This window comes from Neoarius graeffei, chromosome 11 (assembly GCF_027579695.1).
Source record: "Neoarius graeffei isolate fNeoGra1 chromosome 11, fNeoGra1.pri, whole genome shotgun sequence".
Taxonomy (NCBI): Eukaryota; Metazoa; Chordata; class Actinopteri; order Siluriformes; family Ariidae; genus Neoarius; species Neoarius graeffei.
Genome location: NC_083579.1, coordinates 53,323,284 through 53,349,147, shown reverse-complemented (window position 1 = coordinate 53,349,147; position 25,864 = coordinate 53,323,284). Strand labels below are relative to the sequence as shown.

The following is a 25,864-nucleotide window of genomic DNA, read 5'->3' as shown; positions in this document are numbered from 1 at the left end:
ACGTTCACTGTCCAGAGAGGACATAAAGCACTGAGATTGTAAGAAATGCTGCCAAACTGGGCTTTTAAAAGCCGGTGGCTTCAGGAGTTCCGAGTTGTCCGCCATGTTGTTCAAAAAGCAACGCGTGATTTCGTGAGATTGCTATAGCAACCACAAACATGGCTGCGCCCACGTACAGCTCCGGATACCGAATCGAATTTTTAATATCAAAATTATGCCGTTTGTTGAAATTTGTTATGCATCTAGGGTTATCGGGATGAAATTAGGTATTGTTGGCGGCACGGTGGCGTAGTGGTTAGCACTGTCGCCTCACAGCAAGAAGGTTCTGGGTTCGAGCCCAGTGGCTAAATTAACCGAGAGTGTGAATGGTTGTTTTTGTCTCTATTGCCCCTTTTCCACCAAAGCAGTTCCAGGGCTGGTTCGGGGCCAGTGCTTAGTTTGGAACCGAGTTTTCTGTTTCCACTGATAAAGAACTGGCTCTGGGGCCAGAAAAACCGGTTCCAGGCTAGCACCAACTCTCTGCTGGGCCAGAGGAAAGAACCGCTTACGTCAGCGGGGGGGGCGGAGTTGTTAAGACCAACAACAATAACAAGACCGCGAAAGGTCGCCATTTTTAAGTGGCGAGAAGCAGCAGCTGTACAAACGTGAAGTCATCCATTATTATTATTGTTGTTGTTGCTGCTGCTGCTTCTTTCGTGTTGTTTTTGCTTCGATATTCGCGCCAAGGTTTATGCAAACGTAGCGACGTAACTGACGTATACAGCGACGTAATGACGTATACAACGACGTAACTGACGTATACAGCGACGTAATGATGTGGCTTCCCTTAGCACCGTGAGCTATGGAAAAGCGAACTGGTTCTCAGCTGGCTTGCAAGTTGAACGAGTTGTGAACCAGCACCAGCACTGGCCCTGAACCAGCCCTGGAACTGATTTGGTGGAAAAGGGGTATACCTATGTGTCAGCCCTGCGATGACCTGGTGACTTGTCCAGGGTGTACCCCGCCTCTCGCCCATAGTCAGCTGGGATAGGCTCCAGCTCGCCCGTGACCCTGCACAGGATAAGCGGTTACGGATAATGGATGGAATTCGGTATTGTCAGTGAATCATGATCCATTAAATTTTTATTGATTTTTGAATCGCTGATTGAAATGGATCGATAGATCGGGGATCGATTAATCGTCACACCTCTAGCGTCTAACCACTTCTGATGACAGGATGCGTCTAAAGTCTTCTTCAGCACATCCCAAAGAATTTCAACGGGGTTAAGGTCAGTACATTGTAGTGGCCAGTTCGTGTGTGAAAATGATTCCTCATGTTCCCTGAACCACTCTCACAATCTGAACCCTGAATTTATGTCCGTACCAACAGGGAAGGAAAAAAAATGCATTGATGCGATAACCTGGCCATTCAGTACATTCAGGTCGTCAGCTGACTTCATTTTATTGCCCCATATCATTGCTGAGCCTCAACCTGACCAACTGAAGCAACCCCAGATCATAACCCTGCCTCCAGAGGCTTGTACAGTGGGCACTGTGCATGATGGGTGCATCGCTTCATGAGCTTCCCTTCTTACCCTGACACACCCAGTGCCCTGGAATAGGGTAAATCTGGACTCATCAGAACACATAACCTTTTTCCATTGCTTCAGATTCCAAAGAATCGGGCGGCACGGTGGTGTAGTGGTTAGCACGGTCGCCTCACAGCAAGAAGGTTCTGGGTTCGAACCCAGCGGCCGGCGAGGGCCTTTCTGTGTGGAGTTTGCATGTTCTCCCCGTGTCTGCGTGGGTTTCCTCCGGGTGCTCCGTTTTCCCCCACAATCCAGAGACATGCAGTTAGGTTAACGTGGGGCGCCCTTGGGCTGAGGTGCCCTTGAGCGAGGTACCGAATCCCTGACTGCTCCCCGGGCGCTTTGGTGTGGCTGCCCACTGCTCTGAGTGTGTGCGCGTGTGTTCACTGCTTCAGATGGGTTGAATGCAGAGGATGAATTTCACTGTGCTTGAAGTGTGCATGTGACAAATAAAGGTTTCTTCTTCTTCCCTGTGAGCTCTTGTCGCATTGTGCGTGTAGAAATGCTATTAAACATAGCCATGAGTTCTACTGTTAATTACTTTAATCATTTGACTTCGCGTTTAAGTGATCTCCGATCACGGTCTGTCGATGTTGTTTCCAACCACAGTTCTTCTTTGAAGTTGATGGTTCACCACTATCCTTCCAGGTTTTAATAATGTGTTGGACAGTTCTTAACCCAATTCCTGTCATTTCAGCAATCTCCTTAGTTGTTTTCTTTACTTGATGCAGACTAGTAATTTGACCCTCCTGAAACACAGTAACCTCTTTTCTACGACCACAGTACACCTTCCGACATGTTTGTATAAGAAGTGGGAAGCTACTCACTGCATCAGTTAGAGTTAAAAGAATTGTTGCCAGCTAAAACACATTAATCACTGCAGTAATTGTCCAATCAAAGGCTCTTAAGTATTTATTTAAATCCAAACGCTGACTTCTTTTTTGGCCGGGCAGTGTATTTATTGAAACATAAGTGCCAGATGTGTGTTTTGTGCAGTAGTTGTACCAGGCCTGTCTGGACTTCATTACTGCGTACGGCAGCAGGTTCCTCTCTCCTGGCTGAATATGTGTCACTCCAGCTGCACCCAGATCCCTGAGATGATGACAATAGTGCCAAATATTGTCCATTCCAAAAAAAAAAAAAATTGGGAAAGAGAAAAATGCGCTACAGTTGGGTTGCTACAGTGGGCTATTATCATTCTCTTTCTGCTGACATTCTCTCTGTTTTTATGAATACTCCATTAACAGTGATCATTCTCTGACTTTCCAGCACCAAAAATGACCCGGGAGCCATTTCTGTGTCATAATGTGTGTTTATTAGGGTTTCCATACGCCTGCTGTTTTGAGCCCATACTCTGCTCAAAATAAATGGGGAAAATGTGCTCATGGCATTACCCACAATCCTTCCATGGTAAATAGGAGCACGAACAGACGTGGCTATGAAATGTTGAGAGGCTCTTGCAGTACATTGCCCTGGCATGGATCTGCTATTCATGTACTCAGGAGAAAATTGATCAAATTGATTAAAAAGTGTGTCCAAGCTGGTACATCATCAAGGAATGGAACATCCAAAGTAAATTTGTCCACTGATGGTTTGGTGTAGGTTTTGAGCACTTTATGATGGGTTTTGGCAGGCAGAAAGAGCAGATGGAAAAGGGGTTGAGAAAGTTTGAGAGAGCGTGTGTGCGATATAGAAAGAAGGATTTCGGAAAGATTTATAGCCTCAACATAGGCACTCGTGTTATTCAGCAACAAAACCCTACTTCAAACACACTCCCGGATTCATCTTTCAAACCTGGAAACTCTTCCGAATGGTTTCCTCTGAATGTAAATCGGTGGATGTGGTGAGCTTTTCTGCCTGGCTTGATACACTTTTTAGCAGCACATCTTTTGCAGCAGGCTGTAATTGTTCCAGACGTATGCAGATCTCATTTTCTCGCCGTGTTATATGCTGCTTTATTTCACTCGCTTCGTCTTGCACTTTTAACAAACTTGCATGGATTTTCTTTTCTCAGAGCTGATTTTTAGTCATGCCACACTTCATCGCTGCATGCTATTTCTCGGCCTGTTGAGTCATTTCAAATTCAATTCATAATTCCGGCATCATTTTCCTTTGGTTCCTCGTCCAGAAAAACAAACAGAAACAAACAAAAAACCCAACCACAGTCGCATGTTTGTGCATAATGACACATAAACACTACACTTAAATATGAGCTGCTTTTTAACTAGATGCCTCTTCGGTTCTCTTATTGTGTATCTGCAGGCATTATGTTCTCCCTCTACTCTCTTTTTCTTTCTACCCTTCATTGGAGGTAATTACCCTCTCTTGCTTAGGAGAGGAGCAGCTCCACTGAGGACTCTCCTCTCCTCCTCTCCTCACACATCAAAAGGGAGTAATGGGCCACATTGTCTCTATATAATAGGTCCATTTCATACATTACATGCAATCGTCTTTCTGTACGGTTTATATCAGACAAACAGCAGAACTTGGACCTCATCATTCTATGTTGCAAACTGACGTTTCAGTTTAAGGTGGTGTTTACATTAGACCGTATCGTTTTCGTCGCGGATGCACTGTCCGTGCACATTAAAACGCCGGGAAACGACTCCACAGGCGGAAGAGTTTGAATCCGCCAGGGCCCACGTATTCAACCCAGTACGTATCTGATCCGGTGCTGTGTAAACATTGGGGAACGAGGATACGCAGTGCTGAGCTCTAGCTGACGTCGTCATTGGACAACGTCACTGTGACATCCACCTTCCTGATTCGCTGGCGTTGGTCATGCCACGTTGGTCATGTGACGCGACTGCTGAAAATCGGCGCGGACGGCTCACTGCTCGTGCGCTTCACTCTCGCGCTCTGTGAGCTGCGCAGGGCCGGAGTGCGCACCCTCCAGAGGGCACTCGCTGTTCAGGGCGGAGTGATTTGGAGCACAGGATGCCGGAGTGCGGAGGAGGAAGCGCTGAGTCGCACTGAGGTTTATTTACACATTTCAACTTGCGTGCCGTCTAATTAGTCATGTGATTAGCTTTTCCGTGTATTGGCGTTGCTGTGTGCACGCGAATCGTTTTAAAAACGTTAATCTGATGATCCGCTGATACGGTCTAATGTAAACACCACCTAAGACAAGTGGTTAAAACTTTTGCAGTTTGGTTTCGTTCAGCATCAACAACTTTCTGTTCCCCATTCCTTTAGTTTTTTTTGGTCTGAATGTTTGAGGGATAAAAAGCGGTGTGGTATTTTGTAAGGTTGTCCGCTCCAAGCAGAATTACTTGTCCTACATAAGAATCATCTTGCCTGTTTTTTTTTTTTTCTCTCTTGTCCTACTGACATTTGTTTTTAGCTTTCTTTTCCTTTCCGCGTTGGGCTTTTATTAGTCCTTCATTCCTCCTCCATTTTGACTGTGAACAAAGTCTCCTGAATGTCAAGGATGTGTTCATAATAGAGGTACACTTTGACCTCAGTGGATAATAAAGCACTTTTTCACCAGACGTTGTGGGTCGAGCACAGTATAGTAACAAATCCATGAACCCACATTTATTCATTTATTTATTCATTCCTGTTCAGTAGCTGCTTTATGCGGGTCAGTGTGTAGCGGTGGAGCTAATCTTGGCAATGCTGGCACACAGTAGGAGAATTCACCCCATATGGGACACCAGACCATCGCAGCGTAACACAAATTTGTGCCTGGGGCATTTCAGCCTCGCCAATCTGTCTTGTATGCGTTTGGGCAGTTGGAGAAAACCCACATGAACATGCACAGAAAGTCCACACAGATGGTAACAAGAGCTCAGGATCAAGAAAGCACAACTTTATTCATTATGCACTTGTGAAATTCCTCTCTGCATTTAACCCATCTGAAGCAGTGAACACACACGTGAGCATTGAGCACACACACATACCCAGAGCAGTGGGCAGCCATGCTAACAGCGCCCGGGGAGCAGTTGGGAGTTAGGTGCCTCGCTCAAGGTCACCAAGGCCGTCCCATATTAACCTAACCACATGTCTTTGGAGTGTGGGGGAAACCGGAGCACCCAGAGGAAACCCATGCAGACACGGGGAGAACATGCAAACTCCACACAGAAAGGCCCCCGTCGGCCACGGGGCTCGAACCCAGAACGTTCTTGCTGTGAGGCGACCATGCTAACCACTACACCACCATGCCGCCCCTGGAGGGATCTGGAGCTGTGAGGCGGCAGTGCTACCTGCTGCACCATTACACAAAGTTGGGGGTCGCGCCTGGAGGACGCTCTGGACTCTTGCAGTGGTGCTTTTGTGGCTGGGGACTGCAGTTGACTTGCTGACTTTAGGACTGCGGTTGTCGTTAATGGTTTTGCGCTCGGGTTTCCGTCGGTGGGGGGTTTATAGCATCAACGAAGCTGACTTTGTTAGGACTGTTAATGTTAGTCATGTTGTCTGTTGTTGCCCGGATGAGGAAGGGTTCCCTTTTAAGTCTGGTTCCTCTCGAGGTTTCTTCCTCATGTCGTCTGAGGGAGTTTTTCCTTGCCGCCATCGCCACAGGCGTGCTCGTTGGGGATAGGTTAGGGATAAAATTAGCTCATGTTTTAAATCGTTCAAATTCTGTAAAGCTGCTTTGCGACAATGTTTATTGTTAAAAGCGCTATACAAATAAACTTGACTTGACAAAGCACAGACCCACATTTTGTTGCCATTTTATTGCTATATAACTCAATCAGGTCTGCCATTTTGAAAAGCACTAGCTGACTAGAATCGTTTTTCTACTGGATTGTACAGCACAGCAATATTCAGCAGTCATGTGTGATAACATTCCTGCTGTGTACAACTGAAAATTCAGAAAGGCCTGTTTGTTTGGCTGCAACCATGCAAAACCAAATGCAGCCCGTTAGGCTCCTCCATCGGTACCGTTGTTAGTGTTTACTGTTAACGGCATTGTGGCACGAGAGATGCCGATACAACTGTCCATAAAGTTTCTTCTGCATTCACATATATACCATTATGCAGTGAAAAACGGTACACAGATATTTGGTCAAGGTGTGGCTAGCTCTGGATTAGTAACCATACCATACCGCACTGTGCATTTGCTTGCATGGGAGAAAGTGAGCAACTAGTGTTGCAACATTACATCAGCCATCAGACCAGGCAGATTTATTTCTTCACAACATCAGAGAAAGACATTTTGAAATTCCGCACTGCCAAAAAATTCTCATACAAGTTCTTGTCTCCACTGGATTACAGGAACTTGCTGGCCTCCAAATGTTATCTCATCTAAAGACCATTCAGGATGCTGCTGCACACCTGGTCCATAATGTTCAAATGGTCTCTCCTGTGACTCATCTAGTGAATTCACATGAGAGAATTGGCTTTCGGTTGTATTAAGAATCTTGTTCTTGCTTTCCAGGACTCAAAAGGTTCTTCACCGCAATAACTGTATACCTTGGTTCAGAACAGTGCACCCACTTGCCAATTCAAGTCTTCAAGTTCAGGGCACTTAGTCGCCATGTAGAGTGGGCTCTTGCTCTTTCAGTGTCCTGGTACCTCAGTTTTGAATTTGTTCTTTTCAGTTACTGATCCAAGAGACCACTCCGACACTTTTATTAACCAGCATTATCGTCTGTGCTTTCAGGTTCTAAATCCTTATCGGTTCAACAGATGCTATGTATTTTTGCGTCTTGAACTGTTTGGAGTTTGTGACTCTCTGGTTTTTATCATTTGTTAATCACTGAGTACTGAGATACAGTATAATTTAGAGATCAGTTGGAGTGGCAGTGGGGTAGCAAGACCCACCCAGAGAGACCTCTCGCCTCTCTGTTGGCATTTTTTTTTTCTCTCCACATGATCATAAAATCCAAACCTAACTGCATCAAGTCCATCTGCGTGTCTATCAAATGACTAAATGTAATTATTCTATCCACATTCACTGGATACGAGGAATTGCACGCTCTGATTGGTGACTCTACTACTAGGGTATCGGCTCTAATACCGTGAGTAGAGAAGAACAAACTGGCGGCGCGTTTTGCCGAACCAACCGAGGACAAGATAAAAACTCTACTTGAACGCAGAACCCCCAAAAAATATTTTAAAAAAGCAGCAAAATATGGAATAAAAGTATTCGATGGTAAGAACATGTATCTTTTTAGCTCACACGACCATAGGCCATCACGCGGCGTCTGTCCATCCGTCTGTCCACAATTCGCAAAAAGTCGCTACTCCTCTCTGAGTTTTCGATGGATTTTGATTCTGATTGTTTTGTTTGGAAGCTCTAATCAGTCTGCGCAAAAGTTACTCCCTGGTTTTGTGATTTCTCATTAACAAGTCGCTAATTAGGCCGATTTAACAAACTTTCAGGGAAATTGCTACTCCTCCCTGAGGCCAAGTTTACATTAGACTGTATCTGTCTCATTTTCTTCGCGGATGCACTGTCCGTTTACATTAAACCGCCTGGAAACGCCAGGAAACGGGAATCCGCCAGGGTCCACGTATTCAATCCAGATCGTGTGTGGTCCGGTGCTGTGTAAACATTGAGAATACGCTGTGCTGAGCTCTAGCTGGCGTCGTCATTGGACAACGTCACTGTGACATCCACCTTCCTGATTCGCTGGCGTTGGTCATGTGACGCGACTGCTGAAAAACGGCGCGGACTTCCGCCTTGTATCACCTTTCATTAAAGAGTATAAAAGTATGAAAATACTGCAAATACTGATGCAAATACTGCCCATTGTGTAGTTATGATTGTCTTTAGGCTTGCCATCTTTCCACTTGCAAGTGGTAAGTGATGTGCACTGAGATCACACACAGCGGCTCAGTCCCGAATCACTGCTCGTGCGCTATACTCGCGCGCTCTGTGAGCTGCACAGGGCCGGAGCGCGCACCCTCCAGAGGGCACTCGCTGTTCAGGGCGGAGTGATTTGGAGCGCAGGATGCCTGCGGAGCCGAGCGTATCCGTGTATTGGTGTTGCTGTGTGCACGCAAATCGTGTATTGGCGTTGCTGTGTGCACACTAATCGTTTTAAAAACGTTAATCTGATGATCCGCTGATACGGTCTAATGTAAACCCCACCTGAGTTTTCAATAGAGTTTGAGTCTGATTGTTTTGTTTGGAAGATCAAATTGTTCTTATTGTTCTCATGAAGAGCAACTTGTCTAATTATAAACGAGTCTGGGTTCTCATGGTATGGCCGTGTGAGCTCCTGTGTTGCTGACGCTTAGGTTATCGCATTTTTTTTTTCACAAATTGTTACTGTCATTTCACCGCTTTGTTTACATTCTAAGCGGAAATGATTTTGTCGGATGTTTTGTATAAAGGTTTTATTTATCGAATTAGCAAAAAATTAGCAAAAAATAAAAATGCTCTGTTTCTCAAAATCCAGCGAATGAATGTGGATAGAATAAAACAGTTATTCCACTCAATCTCGTCGTCCATGGGTTATAGCCGACGAGGCGTGTAGCGCCTCGTCGGCTATCAGCTCATGTACGACTCGATTTCATGGAATAACTGTTAAATATAAATGACCACAAATATCTAATTCAAGAAATTAGCAAGCTCCGTGATCTCAAGGTATGTTTAAATCAGGATTAAATCATCCGTGTCAACCTCACTCAGACTGCATGTCTCTCTCTGTTGGTTTATAGAGGAAAGGCCAGACTGCTCTAAAGCCAGGTGTGAGGTTCAGTTCTCTCCCCGTTGTCCTGAGGACTCAGTGTTGATTGAAGGTTATGCCCCGCCTGGCGAATGCTGCCCTCTGCCCAGTCGCTGTGTTTGCAGTCCTGCTGGGTGTCTGAGGAAAGTGTGCCAACCTGGTTACCTCAACATCCTTGTTTCCAAAAGCTCTGGCAAACCTGGAGAGTGCTGCGACCTGTACGAGTGCAAACCAGGTAAGGATGCAAAGGTCCTCTGAAAGATACAAGATTGTAGACGTTTCACAATTTGCATACACAGGAGTGGACGAATTATACATTCATGAGCTAAAAGCTAGTGTGCTGCCCAGTCTCATGTTTTAGTTGCCCAGAAACCCTAACAAAAATGGTAGCAACATAATGGAATAACATATGTGGAGTTAGTTAGCTAGTCAAGTGCATTAATACATGCTAGGAGAAACAAACAAGTTTGTTTATTAACATCTAAGAAAGTTGCTAATGTAACGTATTGTGTTTATGGCCTCTAGAAAGTCGCTGGACAATGTTTGGACTGTGATTTGTGGTGGTGTATCACACAGAAAAGATATCTGCGTGTGGGCAGCATCTGTTGATGTGTAACCGCTAGGTGACTAGTAAATTATTTATGTATTGTAGTTGATGTATATATTTAACAGTTAATCCACGAAATCGAGTCGTATATGAGCTGATAGCCATAATGCTATAATAATATGCTAAAATGCTATAATAATTCTTGAAAAGTAATAAAAGATACATTCTTACCATCAAATACTTTTTTTTTTTTTTTTATTCCATATTTTGTTGTTTGTTTTTTTGTATTGGGGGGAGGGGTTCGAGTAGAATTTATTTCATCCTCGGTTGGTTCAGTAACACGCCCCGCCATTTTCTTCTTCTTTAGGGTTTTTTATCCCCCGCTGTCATGGCGATTTCCATCTGTCCGCCAGTCCTGGGAAGGGTGCTCACCTTCTGAAATCACCTCCTTTCACAGTTTTTAGAGGAATTTCATGAAACTTGACAGGATTCTTTGTTACATGTCGGTATCACGCATATTGTAATTACATTAAATTGTCACATTTTACCGGCGTTACAGCCCTTGATTACCAAAATTATACTTTGACAATTTCACGAGTGTGTGTTTTCCTTCTGAAATCAACTCCTCTCACAATTTTTGGAGGAATTTCACGAAACTTGACAGGATTCTTTGTTATATGCCGGTAATATGCATATTGCAATTTCAATCAGCGAGGGATGGGCGGCACGGTGGTGTAGTGGTTAGCGCTGTCGCCTCACAGCAAGAAGGTCCGGGTTCGAGCCCCGTGGCCGGCGAGGGCCTTTCTGTGTGGAGTTTGCATGTTCTCCCCGTGTCCATGTGGGTTTCCTCCGGGTGCTCCGGTTTCCCCCACAGTCCAAAGACATGCAGGTTAGGTTAACTGGTGACTCTAAATTGACCGTAGGTGTGAATGTGAGTGTGAATGGTTGTCTGTGTCTATGTGTCAGCCCTGTGATGACCTGGCGACTTGTCCAGGGTGTACCCCGCCTTTCGCCCGTAGTCAGCTGGGATAGGCTCCAGCTTGCCTGCGACCCTGTAGAACAGGATAAAGCGGCTAGAGATAATGAGATGAGATGAAAATCAGCAAGGGATATTGTGCTCTCAGAGCACGCTAGGGTTTTTTTGTTTGTTTGTTTGTTTGTTTGTTTGTTTGTTTGTTTGTTTTGGCGGTTGGCAAACCAAATTAAAGGTACATTACCACCACCGACTGGGCTGGAGTGTGGAACAGGAGATATTGGGGGGGGGAACAAAACGATATTCTTTTCGCTATCTCTGTTGCTTTAAATACTTGATAAAGTGATGTATCTGACTTGATGCGCTCTGCCATTTTGTTTTTCTCTACTCACGGTATATGAGCTGATAGCCTAGTAGTAGAGTAGCCAATCAGAGTACACGATTGCTTGTGTTCAGTGAATGTGGATAGAATAAAGTAATTTATTTCCCAGGTTTGCGTTGAACTGTATTCTTCTTCCTGATTCTGACAAGATAAGCTGTCTTACATGCATGTTAGTTAACCGATCTCGTAAAAATCGTTCTGTTATCAGACAGCTCATGCCTTGGCTGATGTATCTAGTGCAGCGGGTGGCAGGATGTGGCACGAGTAGCTCACTCTATAGTTACTTTATTGACACGAATCACACTATTGTGAAGTTCATGAGGTTTGAATACGAACACTTGTTTTGTGTAGGGCTTTTTTTGTTTCTGGTTGTTAAACTTAGGTGATCAGGCCAGTGACTTTTTTTTTTTTGGTCCACCACTGATGTAAAACACAAAGACACGAAGGAAAGTGTTTCAGTCTGAATATATACACTTAAATAGTTGATACTGGCCCCTGTTTGTTTTCTTGTCAACGCTTGTTGGCAGCTGTAGTAAATAAAGTGACGGGCGCTAGAATTGTTTCCTTTTGTGTGTGTGTTTGTTTTTTTTATTTTGTTTTATGCACTTAGCTTGATGCCTCTGTGTATTCTGGTTTCAACAGCACTGAGCTGCTCTGAGCGTGAAATCAAGGCAAATTATTTGCAATCTTGCCTGAGGATTTGACGTGTAGTGATGATGTGTTTGTGTGGGTAGTTTTCAGTGTGGACTGCAGCACGGTGGAGTGTCCTCCTGTGCAGCCCATGCAGTGTCCAGCAGACAGCTATGAAACACAGGTCAGGCTCACAGCTGACGGCTGCTGTACGCTCCCCACCAGGTGAGACGCGCACCCACCCACACTCGCACACTTCACATCTCTCTCATAACTCTGTCTCTTCACAGCCAGGACTACGATCCTTTATTTCACAGAGCGTTTATCTTCATTAAGCTTGGCTGCGCTGGAACAGCGTCTTTACACTGTTCTTATTTACTCAGGCTTCATAGTGCTTAGTGAAACACATGGCTGTAAAAAATACCCGAAACGCGTGCTGGCATTACACACTGAAATGTACCCTGGCTTCCCTTTTTTGTCATTTTCCTCTGTCTTGCTTTCTTCTCGCTCACAGGTGTGAGTGTTTGCCTGGCGTGTGCACCTTCCCACAGTGCTCAGCAGGAACCTTGCCCCATTTGGTCTCCCGTGGTGATGGAACACCGGGACGGTGCTGTGATGTGTACGAGTGTGTCAATGGTAGGTCTCGTTTATTCAGAGTGTGTGTGTGTGTGCGCGCGCGCAAGAGAGGTCCATAGGTGAAGTGTGCATATAGAATCTTGCTGAGCTTGGACAAGAGGCCAAGAGAAATGTCTGTTGACTGAGTTGCAGCGTGATAGTGTGTGATGAGCGCATGCAAACACGCTAATGCTGTCTCTTGTAATGAGCTTCTTAAAGAATGTCAACACACAGCGGCAAGCTCATTTAGACAGCTCAGAAAAACCCACCGTATATTCGTTTCAAGGAAACAAAGAGTGGCAGAGTTGCATTAAGTTCACTACCATGTTGTCCTTCAGGGAAAGAAAATAGTGAAAACAGTGTGTCCTTTGTAGAGAGGTGATGAGCTGAACTTCTGGACCTCACTGAGGAAAAGACACTAGGCTTTTTTTGCAGTCATGACTTCTGCAGTGAACTCGAGCTTGAATGCAGTTAGATTTTGTTTGTACAATTACATGGAGGGTGGAATGGAAACGGACAGGCAGGGGCACGACCTTTCTTCTTCAACTGCTAGCCCAACTAACCTCAAATCACTCTCATTCTCTGAGAGGTCTATTACTCCTGCGCAATCCATGCAGTCTTAAGGCCTCTGCATGCTCTTGCGACAAGGCTTTCGCAGATAGATTTTCGCAGACAGTTGTAATTTATTGTTGAGCGGGGAGTAATAGGCGTGCGCGATGTTATTCACCGCCACAACGCAAGGGGGCGTGAAGTCGCTAGGAGTAGTTGGTGGGTGTGGTTAGTGGAGTATTTATCCTCCGGTTACTTATAATGACTAGAACTTTTTTTTTTTATAATGACTAGAACTGGAGTCGTATAGATGTACGTACTTCCTCAATCAACCGCTCTTCGTGCTGCTCCATCTTCGCTCGTGTTTTTAAAAATGCCGGTCGTGAAAACAAACCAAACCGGGAAAGAAGGGAAGCGGAAGTGCGTGTACAGCGGATGTAGAGTGGACCAATCAGAGCCCTCTTGTCTGCGGCGCTGTCTGCGAGGCTTCTGCGGTGGTCACAATTTTTGGGAGGTGCGCGCAGAGCGTCTGCGAAGGTGGGGGGGCTACGCAGACACTGTCTGCGACGCCATCTGCGAGGACTGGGTTGTCAGCATAAATTGGCCTTTAGGCCCTGTCCACACGGCAACGGATTCAGGTGAATCTGATAGAATTGTTTATCGTTTCGGCCTGGCGTCCACACGGCACTGGCGTTTTGGGTGCCCCAAAACGATATTTTTTGAGAACAGGTTCCAGAGTGGAAAAATCTGGCAACGGCGCCGTTGCAAAGTCGTCTGGATGAGTAGAACGGATTTGTTTACGATGACGTCACAACCACATGACTAGAACAAGCAGCACTCTCGCGCGCATCATTCGTAACAGCAACAATGGATAAGAATCTTTTATTGGATAAGAATCTTTTGAAATTGTTTACACATTAACCTGACTGACCTGCCAGACAGACAGTTTACACCTGCTTTGATGAACAGAAAGTACAGCCTTCCACACAAAGCAACAGTTACCTGACTATAATGGAGGCAGAGGGGAAACGGGTCAGAAGACCTAGTCTGGCTAACGCGACTGCAAAGCTCTACGAGCTATTGGTCTGGCCAAGATATTAAGCCCAACCGTTTCCCAGAGCCCGTGGTTGACCCGCCTCCCTGAAATGCCTCAGTTTGCTACTGGTCGAAGCCAGAAAAGGCTGTGACGAAGCTTAAACCAATCACATCACTCTTTCCTCTGACGTATGCGACGCGACGGGGCTAACTGGTAGATTAAACTCTTACCGAAGCCGGTCGGGAGCAAGGCGAAAACGTCCTTCCTTTCAATAAATACCTCCAGGGCTGCTCTTTGCTCCGTTTTCAATGAGAGCTTGCTCCATGTTCGTAATGTTTCTAGTGAATGAAGCGCTTCCGGCATAGATTCTGTAAACAATCTATGGCTTCCGGTCGCAGTTCTACTACGTCACTGCCTTGAACACGCCTCTACCCAGGGCCGTTGGAGATGCTCAAAGTTGATTGGTTCCCGATTTTTCGGGAGCTTGGAAGAGCTGTAGATAGCTTGCCTGGCCAGACTAAGCTCGCAACAGGCCCTCATGTTGCGTCACGCTTAGGATGGGCGGGCCCAGGCTACAGAAGACCCTTCAACAGACTGTTTTGTATGAACCACTGCATTGCATTCACTTTTGTATACAGCTTTTCTTTTAAATAAACGAGTAACTGAACCATTTCTTGAATTTCTTTTTTTTATTGGATAAGACTGCTTTTCAAAATGTTCACACACAATATAAAAAGTTATATAAATTATATAAAAATGCTTTTCAAAAATGTTCACACACAATAAGAAAATTAAGTTATATAAAACTATGCACACTAATAAAACTAATTTGTACACACAGAAGGCACGATTTCCTCGCGTAGTCGCAGCGGCCATCTTCTTGTTGTTGTGTGTTTGTTCCTGTGAGTGCTTCACGCCGGGTAGAAGAAGGGGTTTATGCGTGTAACAGACGTTGCATTGTGTTGTTCACCAGTCTTTATTCTGAAGAAATGAGACACAAATACACTGCTGAGGACGGGCTGCAATCGTCCAGTGGCATTGGCGCTTACATTTCCAAAACGAACTGAAAGAGGCCAGCGCCTCGTTCCCATAACTACCTGCGCTCTTAAAGGGCCAGCGCAGAATTTCCCCACCACTACACACAATGGCAAGTGGAAAAAAATAAACCCGTTACATGCGCATGCGTTCTACTTCTATTGTTCTGGTGTCTCCGATGGGACCGTCTTACAGCGCACGTAGAGGTGCGGCATGTGTATTGCATCGTTTTCAGCAAGCGTTGCGTTGCCATATGGACCTGATATTTTACTGATCCATTGCCCATGTGGACGCGATATATATATATTTTTTTTACCCGCTAAAAAAAAAAAATCTCGTTGCCGTTGTCGTGTGGATGTAGCCTTAATCACTCCTATCCAGCTCATGTTGATTTTAACACTGCAGATGTTTTGATCCAATCCCTCATCTATTAGCAACTATAAAACCACTGTTATGATGTGGCCATGTGTTTTGCCACCAAGGCATACATTTGGTGGCCGAGGAAAACCCTTCACCTGCACTGCAAAACAAACAAATGAAACACTTGAATATGATCATTTTTTAAAGGTAGACTGCCTTTAAGTTTTTTTCAAGTGTAGGTCATAAAAAGAATTTTCCCTGACACCCAGTTATTTTTGTTTAGTGGACCGAAATCTACTGAATTTGAATCACAGACTTCCAATTTTATGTTTTATTGTTTTTTTTTTAAATAGAACAATTAATGAATTTAAGGCCACGTGACCCTAAATTCTCCGCTATTTTTTCCTGCTTCACCATGACGCAATACAAGATACTACATCATGCATCACGTGGTGGGCTTTCCCTGTTTGCGCAAGGCATTGTGGCATACAAATTTGAAACAGGAGAGGGAACTGGAGACGCGAATGAAACGTGAAAGACCGACTACAGTAACGGAAAGTGAGAAGAAAAGAAGTTATGTTGTGAAGGAAAGGAAACGCAGGACCGAACCAATAAATATCGGCAGTCAGTGAGCACCTTGGTGTGATCAGCTGTTCGTTTAGCGACAGAACAATGTAACTGTCAGTGCACGGTCAAAGGAAAGCATGCACATGTGCACACCGGACTTCCCCATCTGCTTGACTGCGCAAAGCCTGCGGTTTCATGCATGTTATTTGCTCGGGAATCCCCTCAAATTAAATAATTTCCCAGCCACAGAATGGACTGATTTTTTTTTTTAAAAGATATTACAGAAATAAACATGACCAAATTTCAGAGGGAACTAAATTTCACCGATTTTATGAAATCGAAAGGCTGCCGCCTTTTAATGGGAAGTACTAGATAACGTTTTATATTCAAGATATTTTCAATTAAGATGCCTTTTTTAAACAATTAAATCAAGGAGGTTTTTTTTTTTTTTAATTTGTTTCTCTTTTCTATATATCTCAACCAGAAATAAAAGTATAGCATTTTAAAGTGTGGTTACCCCAAAATGTGAAAAGAGGACAAGCATATTTCAAGCTTCCTTTCCAGTTCCACTGAAAGCCTCCACACCTGCCTCAACATTTATAGCCTAATCTACAACCCCGATTCCAAAAAAGTTGGGACAAAGTACAAATTGTAAATTAAAAACGGAATGCAATAATTTACAAATCTCAAAAACTGATATTGTATTCACAATAGAACATAGACAACATATCAAATGTCGAAAGTGAGACATTTTGAAATTTCATGCCAAATATTGGCTCATTTGAAATTTCATGACAGCAACACATCTCAAAAAAGTTGGGACAGGGGCAATAAGAGGCTGGAAAAGTTAAAGGTGCAAAAAAGGAACAGCTGGAGGACCAAATTGCAACTCATTAGGTCAATTGGCAATAGGTCATTAACATGACTGGGTATAAAAAGAGCATCTTGGAGTGGCAGCGGCTCTCAGAAGTAAAGATGGGAAGAGGATCACCAATCCCCCTAATTCTGCGCCGACAAATAGTGGAGCAATATCAGAAAGGAGTTCGACAGTGTAAAACTGCAAAGAGTTTGAACATATCATCATCTACAGTGCATAATATCATCAAAAGATTCAGAGAATCTGGAAGAATCTCTGTGTGTAAGGGTCAAGGCTGGAAAACCATACTGGGTGCCCGTGATCTTTGGGCCCTTAGACGGCACTGCATCACATACAGGCATGCTTCTGTATTGGAAATCACAAAATGGGCTCAGGAATATTTCCAGAGAACATTATCTGTGAACACAATTCACCGTGCCATCCGCCGTTGCCAGCTAAAACTCTATAGTTCAAAGAAGAAGCCGTATCTAAACATGATCCAGAAGCGCAGACGTCTTCTCTGGGCCAAGGCTCATTTAAAATGGACTGTGGCAAAGTGGAAAACTGTTCTGTGGTCAGACGAATCAAAATTTGAAGTTCTTTATGGAAATCAGGGACGCCGTGTCATTCGGACTAAAGAGGAGAAGGACGACCCGAGTTGTTATCAGCGCTCAGCTCAGAAGCCTGCATCTCTGATGGTATGGGGTTGCATTAGTGCGTGTGGCATGGGCAGCTTACACATCTTGGAAAGACACCATCAATGCTGAAAGGTATATCCAGGTTCTAGAGCAACATGTGCTCCCATCCAGACGACGTCTCTTTCAGGGAAGACCTTGCATTTTCCAACATGACGATGCCAAACCACATACTGCATCAATTACAGCATCATGGCTGTGTAGAAGAAGGGTCCGGGTACTGAACTGGCCAGCCTGCAGTCCAGATCTTTCACCCATAGAAAACATTTGGTGCATCATAAAACGGAAGATACGACAAAAAGGCCTAAGACAGTTGAGCAGCTAGAATCCTACATTAGACAAGAATGGGTTAACATTCCTATCCCTAAACTTGAGCAACTTGTCTCCTCAGTCCCCAGACGTTTACAGACTGTTGTAAAGAGAAAAGGGGATGTCTCACAGTGGTAAACATGGCCTTGTCCCAACTTTTTTGAGATGTGGTGTTGTCATGAAATTTAAAATCACCTAATTTTTCTCTTTAAACTGAGAAAATGTATCATTTAAACATTTGATATGTCATCTATGTTCTATTCTGAATAAAATATGGAATTTTGAAACTTCCACATCATTGCATTCCGTTTTTATTTACAATTTGTACTTTGTCCCAACTTTTTTGGAATCGGGGTTGTACTTATGGAAAAATATCACTGCCAAATTATAAAGAACTGTACGCTGAAAATAGGAAATGGGTTATCATGGTTGTCATCCACATCTGTCTCAAGATCTGAGGTGAAAGTCACTCACAGGATTTCAGCATGAACCTCAACGTTGTCTCTTCCCACAACTGATCTCTGTTCAAACTCACATCAGTGGTGAATAATTGCAGATTCATTCAGTCAGTTATGCTGACTACATTTCTTGTGATTAATGTCTTAATATTAGGTTTATTAGGCCATTTAAACATTTGAAACTGTCTGCTCTCATCTCCACAGAATCTCTCAGCACTCTTCTGTGTTTTGTTGATGACATGATGGTGCAAGAGCAGAGCAGACATTTTGACAGACATAATTAATATGTGATCTGATTACAAACATCACTGAGTAGGCTTGTGTCCATTTCACAATGCATGTAGTTATCCAAAAAATGTCATTTGAACTCTGAGAAAAGCACATTAGCTTGCGAGGTGTTAGCCATCTTTAGGCAGACTGACTGTACTGCAGTGTTCACAGGTGAAAAGGGGCCATGTTCAAGTCAGCCTTTCTCAACCGGGGTGCTGCGGCACCCTGGGGTGTCGTCAAAAAATTATATATTCTAACATTGAAATAAATAAAATGAATTAAAATTCCTAAAAATGATAGTTGCACTAATACAGATCATTGCCGCCTCATGCATCATCAAAATTTGTCTCACACCTCCCTTTCCCATGTCACAACGTCACTGCCGGGGTCAGCGTATGGTCACCGTGACTGCGTATATTTTATATAGGAGTGCCTTGAGAATTTGCATACTTCTGAAGGGTGCTGTGCCTGAAAAAAGGTTGAGAACCGCTGTTCTAAGTAGTTTAACACGTCTAGATGTAAATATCAGGAAACAAAAGATGACATTTTGATCTATTTTCTCATATTCATCTTTTTGAGTTCAAACCCTTCAGTGTCTTTAGGGTATCTCATCTCATTATCTGTAGCCGCTTTATCCTGCTCTACAGGGTCGCAGGCAAGCTGGAGCCCATCCCAGCTGACTACGGGCGAAAGGCGGGGTACACCCTGGACAAGTCGCCAGGTCATCACACGGCTGACACATAGACACCGACAACCATTCACACTCACACCTACGGTCAATTTAGAGTCACCAGTTAACCTAACCTGCATGTCTTTGGACTGTGGGGGAAACCAGAGCACCCGGAGGAAACCCACGTGGACACGGGGAGAACATGCAAACTCCGCACAGAAAGGCCCTCGCCGGCCACGGGGCTCGAACCCGGACCTTCTTGCTGTGAGGCGACAGCGCTAACCACTACACCACCGTGCCGCCCGTCTTTAGGGTATATAAAAAATATAAAAGAATTGGCCTTGCTGTTCCAATACGCCAGTTTCAGACAGGTATGTCAGAGATTGTCATAAAATCTCAATTTTTGTCCGTTTTTCTTCTTTGTTTGGATGTTTTCTAGAATTCTGGCACAACAACATCTGAAAGGTGTGGTTTTTTTTTTTTGTTTTTTTTTTTGTAGACTGCTGCACCTATACAGTCGGGTCCAAAAATATTTGGACATTGACAGTTATTATTGTTTTAACTGTTGACCACAGACTTCCAGCTTTAATTTGAGTCCTTTCACATCTAAATCAGGTGAACGATGCAGGAATCACACGGCCTTTTTAAAAAAAAAAAAAAACGTGGTCCATTCACCAAGAGTAATTGGAAAACCTAACAATCATAAATTAAATCATCAAATTAAATTGGTTGCAGTCAATGACCTGCCTGAAGTCGAAAACAAATAGATATTACCAGACACTGGATTTGTTCCCTGGTGATGCTCTGCCAGGCCTACTGCAGCTTTCTTCAATCCTTGCTTGTTATTGGACGGTTCCGACGTCAGTTTTGCTCTCGGCAAATCACTTTTTGCCTGCACTTTGAGCTCATATTCATGATTCCAAGACACAGCTAAAATACTGTGACAATTCGGTCACTGTCCAAGTACTTATGAACCCAACTGTATGTACAGGACAAAGGGGAGTTTGCAGAGTTAGGTGGTGCCATCGCTTACGCAGCTGCAGATCTTTGAAGATCTTCCTGAGACAGCATGAAGAGGCCAAATCGAATTAGAACTGAAGATAAATGAGGCATCCAGTGTGTCTGACCGCACACAGGCATCCGTGTAGAGGGAAACAGGAAAGAAGCATGTCTTATAATGATTGCACCTCCCTGGCAGGTGTTTATTTGTTTCTTGTTATCCTACAGCAAAGCCTGGGGCACATACTTCATATGAGAGAACATTTAATAAGAGCCTCCTGTGCTTGATATTTAGAGGATAAGAAAAGGATGAACACACAATACATACATTAACAGACCAAGACATGCAAATGCAACACAGCAAGTGCAAACATCTGTGCTATGATGAAGAGCCAGGGTGTGTGTCATCTCAGTGGCGCGCTGTGAAGTAGCCCTGTGTCTGGCGGCTGATTAGAGAACAAAGAGGCAGGGCTCAAGATCAGCTCGGGGGAGCATCAAAGCCCCGGAAACAGGAACACTTTGATTGAACATCTGGCCGCTGGTGGCTATGTTTGGGCACTGAGCCTGTATTAATATCACACCGCCTAAGCGAGGAATGAGAGAGAGAGAGAGAGAGAGAGAGAGCACAAAAGAGGAAGGATGAACTCCTCTCTATGGGCATAAACCCATACAATCAATAAGAAACAGCTGTCCTGCTTACATCATCAGTTGTGTGCTGCAATCCCTGGCATCCCACGTTCTCATCTCAAGATACTGTCATGACATCAGTACATGAAAATGCAACTTACAAAAGACATGAAGAGTATTGCATGACACATCCACGCATGAGCCCACGCTGAACCGCAAGCCGTTACACACACTTGAGTTCACAAGCGAAAGGCTGTTAGAAATGCTTCTCCTCAATGCCTGTCCTCGATACAGTGCATGGAGAATGTTCTTAGCTCTGATAAGATCTCAATGCAGTCTTCCTTTTGGTTTCTAACCCTAGTGTTTTGTTCAGATTAAAATCATTTGTTTTGATTTCAGAGTATCTTATTTACACAGACAGTAAAGCTCTTTCATTTTTACGTTACACTGCATTACATTACATTACATTACAGGCATTTGGCAGACGCTCTTATCCAGAGCAACGTACAACATACCCAGAGCAGCCTGGAGAGAAGTTAGGGGTTAGGTGCCTTGCTCAAGGGCACTTCAGCCATTCCTGCTGGTCCAGGGAATCAAACCGGCGACCTTTTGGTCTAACCATCAGGCCATTTTTAAACACACACACACACACACACACACACACACACACACACACACACACACACACAAAAAAAAAAAAAAAAAAAACTGTGCATTTGGAAAAGAACTGCCATATCCAGATTTTGCACTGTGCTAAACTTTGACTTTAATGTTATCACTTCTGATTTTACTCGTAGCTCTAGAAGCCAAGCCCTCTAATAAGCTAGCTCAGGGGTTTTCAAAGTGTGGGAGAGTCAGCCCCCCCTCGGAGAGCAAATAAACAACAGCGCCCCCCTTACAATTTTTGTTGTTGCTATACTTAATGTTCCATTCGTATTTTTAAAAAATGCTTGTTGTACACATTTTTATTTTTTTCTTTTTCACATTTTAAACATCTGTGCTTTTTAAAACATCTTGTTTTACACATTTTAAGCATCTCATAGCATCGTTAGCTAGCACCTCTTGGCAGACAACACACTGTGGCAGTGGAGCATCTTCAGATCCAGTCCATGAAAATCCAAACTTTAAAAAATCGTGGTCATACTTCCTTCTTTTTCCAGTCTCCCAGGATTTCGCGGGCCTTTTTTGTGATTGTTGCGGGCTAAAATGTCTGATGTTGCGGGGGTTTTTCCAAAAAAATTGCGATGAAAGTTGCAGTGTTTTTTTAGGTTTTTGTTGCGATTACATTGCGGGAGGAAGTGAAAGTTGCGAGAAATTGTTGCGATTTTCTCTTTTTGTGATTAAAATTGAGTGATATGTTAAATATTAAGTTATTACTGAAAAACTATTGATTAAAAAAACAAAGACACTGAGAAATGGTCCTATAAACAACTTTACCAATATAAAAGATTACCAGGACTACAAAAATGCAGAAAAATAGGCTTTACTTATCCAAATGCACCTGTTGGTTCAAAAGTTAAAGTGCATAGAACCTCACAGCACAACATGAAGTTACCTTAAAATATAATATAAATGCCTCAGCTTTCATGTAAGAAAAAAACTATTAATACTAGTACTGTGTGCAGGCAGTCTCTCCTGAAGACTAAATTAAACAATAATTATAAACTAATAAAATAAATGACTCAGGCTTCATAGAAGAAAAAAAACAATTTGAACAGAATCTCACAGTATGATGCTGAAGCTGCCTAAACAATGGAAAATAAAATACCATTTTGGCAAAAATGTTGGCATCCATTAATTTCTTGTATTAAGTTAAAAAAAAAAAGTGCACACAGTCCTTCACTGTAAACATAACACACTTTCAGTAACAGAATTTAAGCCTATATAAACACTGACTCGCACATCATGCAATGTTGCCAGATACTGCTGACGTTTTCCAGTCCAAAATATGTTCAAAACCCGCCAAAATGCACTTGAAACCGCCCAATCTGGCAACACTGCGCGTATGCTGCTTCTCTTGAACGTATACACGGAAGTAAGGCGGAAGGTAGTTTGTCGACGTCACCTCAAGATGACGCCAACAATTGGTCAAATTTGCGGGAAAGTTGCGGTGATTGGATATAATTGCAACACCGCCCTGAATTCGTGGGGATTGGTTGAATTTGCGCTGAAGTTGCAAATCGCAACATCCTGGAGGCTCTGTTTTTTTGCTTGGCCCAGACTTTGTCTCCTCACTCACTGTAGCTTTAGGTACTAAAAATCGATCCATTTTGTCTCTGGTAAAGGCTAGCTGAAGTTCGCTAAATGTCCGCAATAGTAACTTATTCTGGTTTATTTTTCCTCACGTTGCACCCCCCCTGAAGAACTCTGGCGCCCCCCAGGGGGGTGCGCCCCACACTTTGAAAAGCCCTGAGCTAGCTAATGCTCGGCTAACTACATAATATGCATAATAAACTAGTACGAGTAAGCGAACTCACATTACGCTCATTATTATATTAGGAAATGAAACCTATATTAGCAAGGTTTGCTGGCAAGCTAAATGACAGCAAACTTTAGGACAATGAAAATTAGAACAAGGACAACGATTCGGACAGCATTAAATATTAGGGCAACAAACATCCATCCGTTATCTGTAACCGCTTATCCTGTGCAGGGTCGCAGGCAAGCTGGAGCCTATCCCAGCTGACCACGGGCGAGAGGCGGGGTACACCCTGGACAAGTCGCCAGATCATCACAGGGCTGACACAACCATTTACATTCACACCTACGGTCAGTTTAGAGCCACCAATTAGCCTCACCTGCATGTCTTTGGACTGTAGGGGAAACCGGACGAAACCCACGCGGACATGGGGAGAACATGCAAACTCCACACAGAAAGGCCCTCGCCGGCCGCTGGGTTCGAACCCAGAACCTTCTTGCTGTGAGGCGACAGTGCTAACCACTACACCACCATGCCGCCCCCCACAACAAACATTTTATTTAAATAGTTTTCTTTTTATTTCATTAGAAAGATGGATAGCATTATAGCCCAACTGCTAGCTAACATTAGCTAACTGGTGTAAGTGTAAGTAACACTTCTAGTGAGCTGGATAACACAGAGTTGTTACATTATGTGATAAAAACCTGTAGGTAAGTGTGTTCACCGTTACCCTTTCAGTAATGACTAGTGCAAATTTTAGTGGACTGTGGCAGTTCGTAGGAGGGGGAGGAGCACAGAAAGACGGCAGGCCAGAATAAAGTTCCATAATGCTCTTTTATTCGTTCTTTTCAGACACAAATCTCTCCAGTCACACCACACACACACCAGTTGACTGGTTCCAGAGAGAGCTGCCTTCCTCTGCTCTCTCTCTCTTTATATAGGGCGCGGTCACTGGGAAGACACACAAACACAGGTTAATTGACATCAGGTGTAGTGATTTTGCCACTTACCTTCCCTGACTCCGCCCTCCTGTCACAGACTGATGCTTGGCCACGCCCCCGCTGCCACATACCCCCACCGCCCGACTCAGGCCGGGCGGCCCGTCCGGCCTGCAGCCGACTCTCCCCCCCCCCCCCCCCCCCCCCCTTGACGGGAGAGAAAGTCCGCCACAACCATCTGCGCCCCCGGCCTGTGGATCACCTTGAAATTAAAGGGTTGGAGTGCCAGATACCAACGGGTGATCCGCGCGTTGGCATCCTTCATGCGGTGGAGCCACTGGAGGGGCGCGTGGTCCGAACAGAGGGTGAAAGGGCGTCCCAGCAGGTAGTAGCGGAGGGTGAGGACCGCCCACTTGATCGCGAGGCACTCCTTCTCTATCGTGCTGTAGCGCCCCTCGCGTACCGACAGCTTTCTGCTGATGTACAGCACGGGACGATCCTCTCCCTCCACCTCCTGGGACAACACGGCCCCCAGCCCTCTGTCCGACGCATCCGTCTGTAACATAAAAGGGAGAGAAAAGTCAGGGGAGTGTAATAGTGGCCCCCCGCACAGTGCAGCCTTTACCTCAGAGAAAGCCCGCTGGCATTGCTCCGTCCACTGGACCGGATCTGGTGCCCCCTTTTTAGTGAGATCAGTCAGCGGGCTGGTGACGTCCGAATAGTTAGGTATAAACCTACGATAGTAGCCAGCCAGCCCCAGGAACTGTCTCACCCCCTTTTTGGTCTTGGGTCTCGGGCAGGCCGCAATTGCTGCTGTCTTGTTAATTTGGGGACGCACCTGCCCGTTGCCCAAGTGGAAGCCCAGATACCGTACTTCCACCCGCCCAATCACACACTTCTTTGGGTTGGCTGTGAGACCCGCTCGCCTCAGCGACTTAAGGACGGCCCTCAGGTGTTGTAAGTGCCGCTGCCAGTCATTACTATAAATAATGATATCGTCGAGGTATGCGGCTGCATAAGTGGCGTGGGGGCGGAGGACCCTGTCCATCAGCTGCTGAAATGTAGCGGGCGCCCCAAACAGCCCAAAAGGAAGTGTGACAAACTGGTGTAAGCCGAACGGTGTGGAAAAGGCCGTTTTTTTCTCGGGATAATGGAGTCAAGGGGATCTGCCAATAACCCTTTGTCAAATCCAGTGTCGAGTAAAAGCGAGCCGTGCCTAGCCGATCGAGCAACTCGTCAATACGAGGCATTGGGTACGCGTCGAATTTAGACACCGTGTTGACTTTTCGGTAGTCCACACAGAACCGGACCGACCCATCGGCCTTGGGAACCAAGACCACTGGGCTGCTCCAGTCACTGTGGGACTCCTCGACAATGCCCATCTCGAGCATGGCCTCGAGTTCTTCCCGAACCACTTTTTTCTTGTGTTCGGGCAGCCTGTAAGGGCGGCTACGCACTACTACCCCCGGGGGCGTCTCAATGTGGTGCTCTATGAGGTCGGTGCGGCCGGGCAGAGGCGAGAACACGTCCGAAAACTCGGTCTGCAACTGGGCGACCTCCGCGAGTTGGGTCGGGGAGAGGTGGTCTCCACAGGGGACCGGAGAGGTATGCGATGCCAATGTGCCCTTTTGAACCTCCGGCCCCAGCTCCGCCTTCTCCGGAACCACCGACACCAACGCTACGGGGACCTCCTCGTTCCAGAGTTTGAGTAGATTGAGGTGGTAAATCTGTAGTGCCCCACC

General features: G+C 44.8%; 1 protein-coding gene across 3 annotated transcripts in view; it reads left to right on the top strand.

The window, feature by feature from the left end:
• Positions 1-25,864, top strand: part of crim1 (cysteine rich transmembrane BMP regulator 1 (chordin-like)) — a 211,305-nt gene that overhangs the window by 97,848 nt on the left and 87,593 nt on the right. For 2 of the 3 annotated variants that reach the window (XM_060934199.1, XM_060934198.1), the window contains exons 3-5: positions 9,180-9,422; positions 11,824-11,944; positions 12,234-12,355. In XM_060934199.1, the coding sequence (XP_060790182.1) occupies positions 9,180-9,422; positions 11,824-11,944; positions 12,234-12,355 (486 nt within the window). The remainder of the gene's footprint in view (positions 1-9,179; positions 9,423-11,823; positions 11,945-12,233; positions 12,356-25,864) is intronic. The other variant, XM_060934200.1, reaches the window with a different exon arrangement.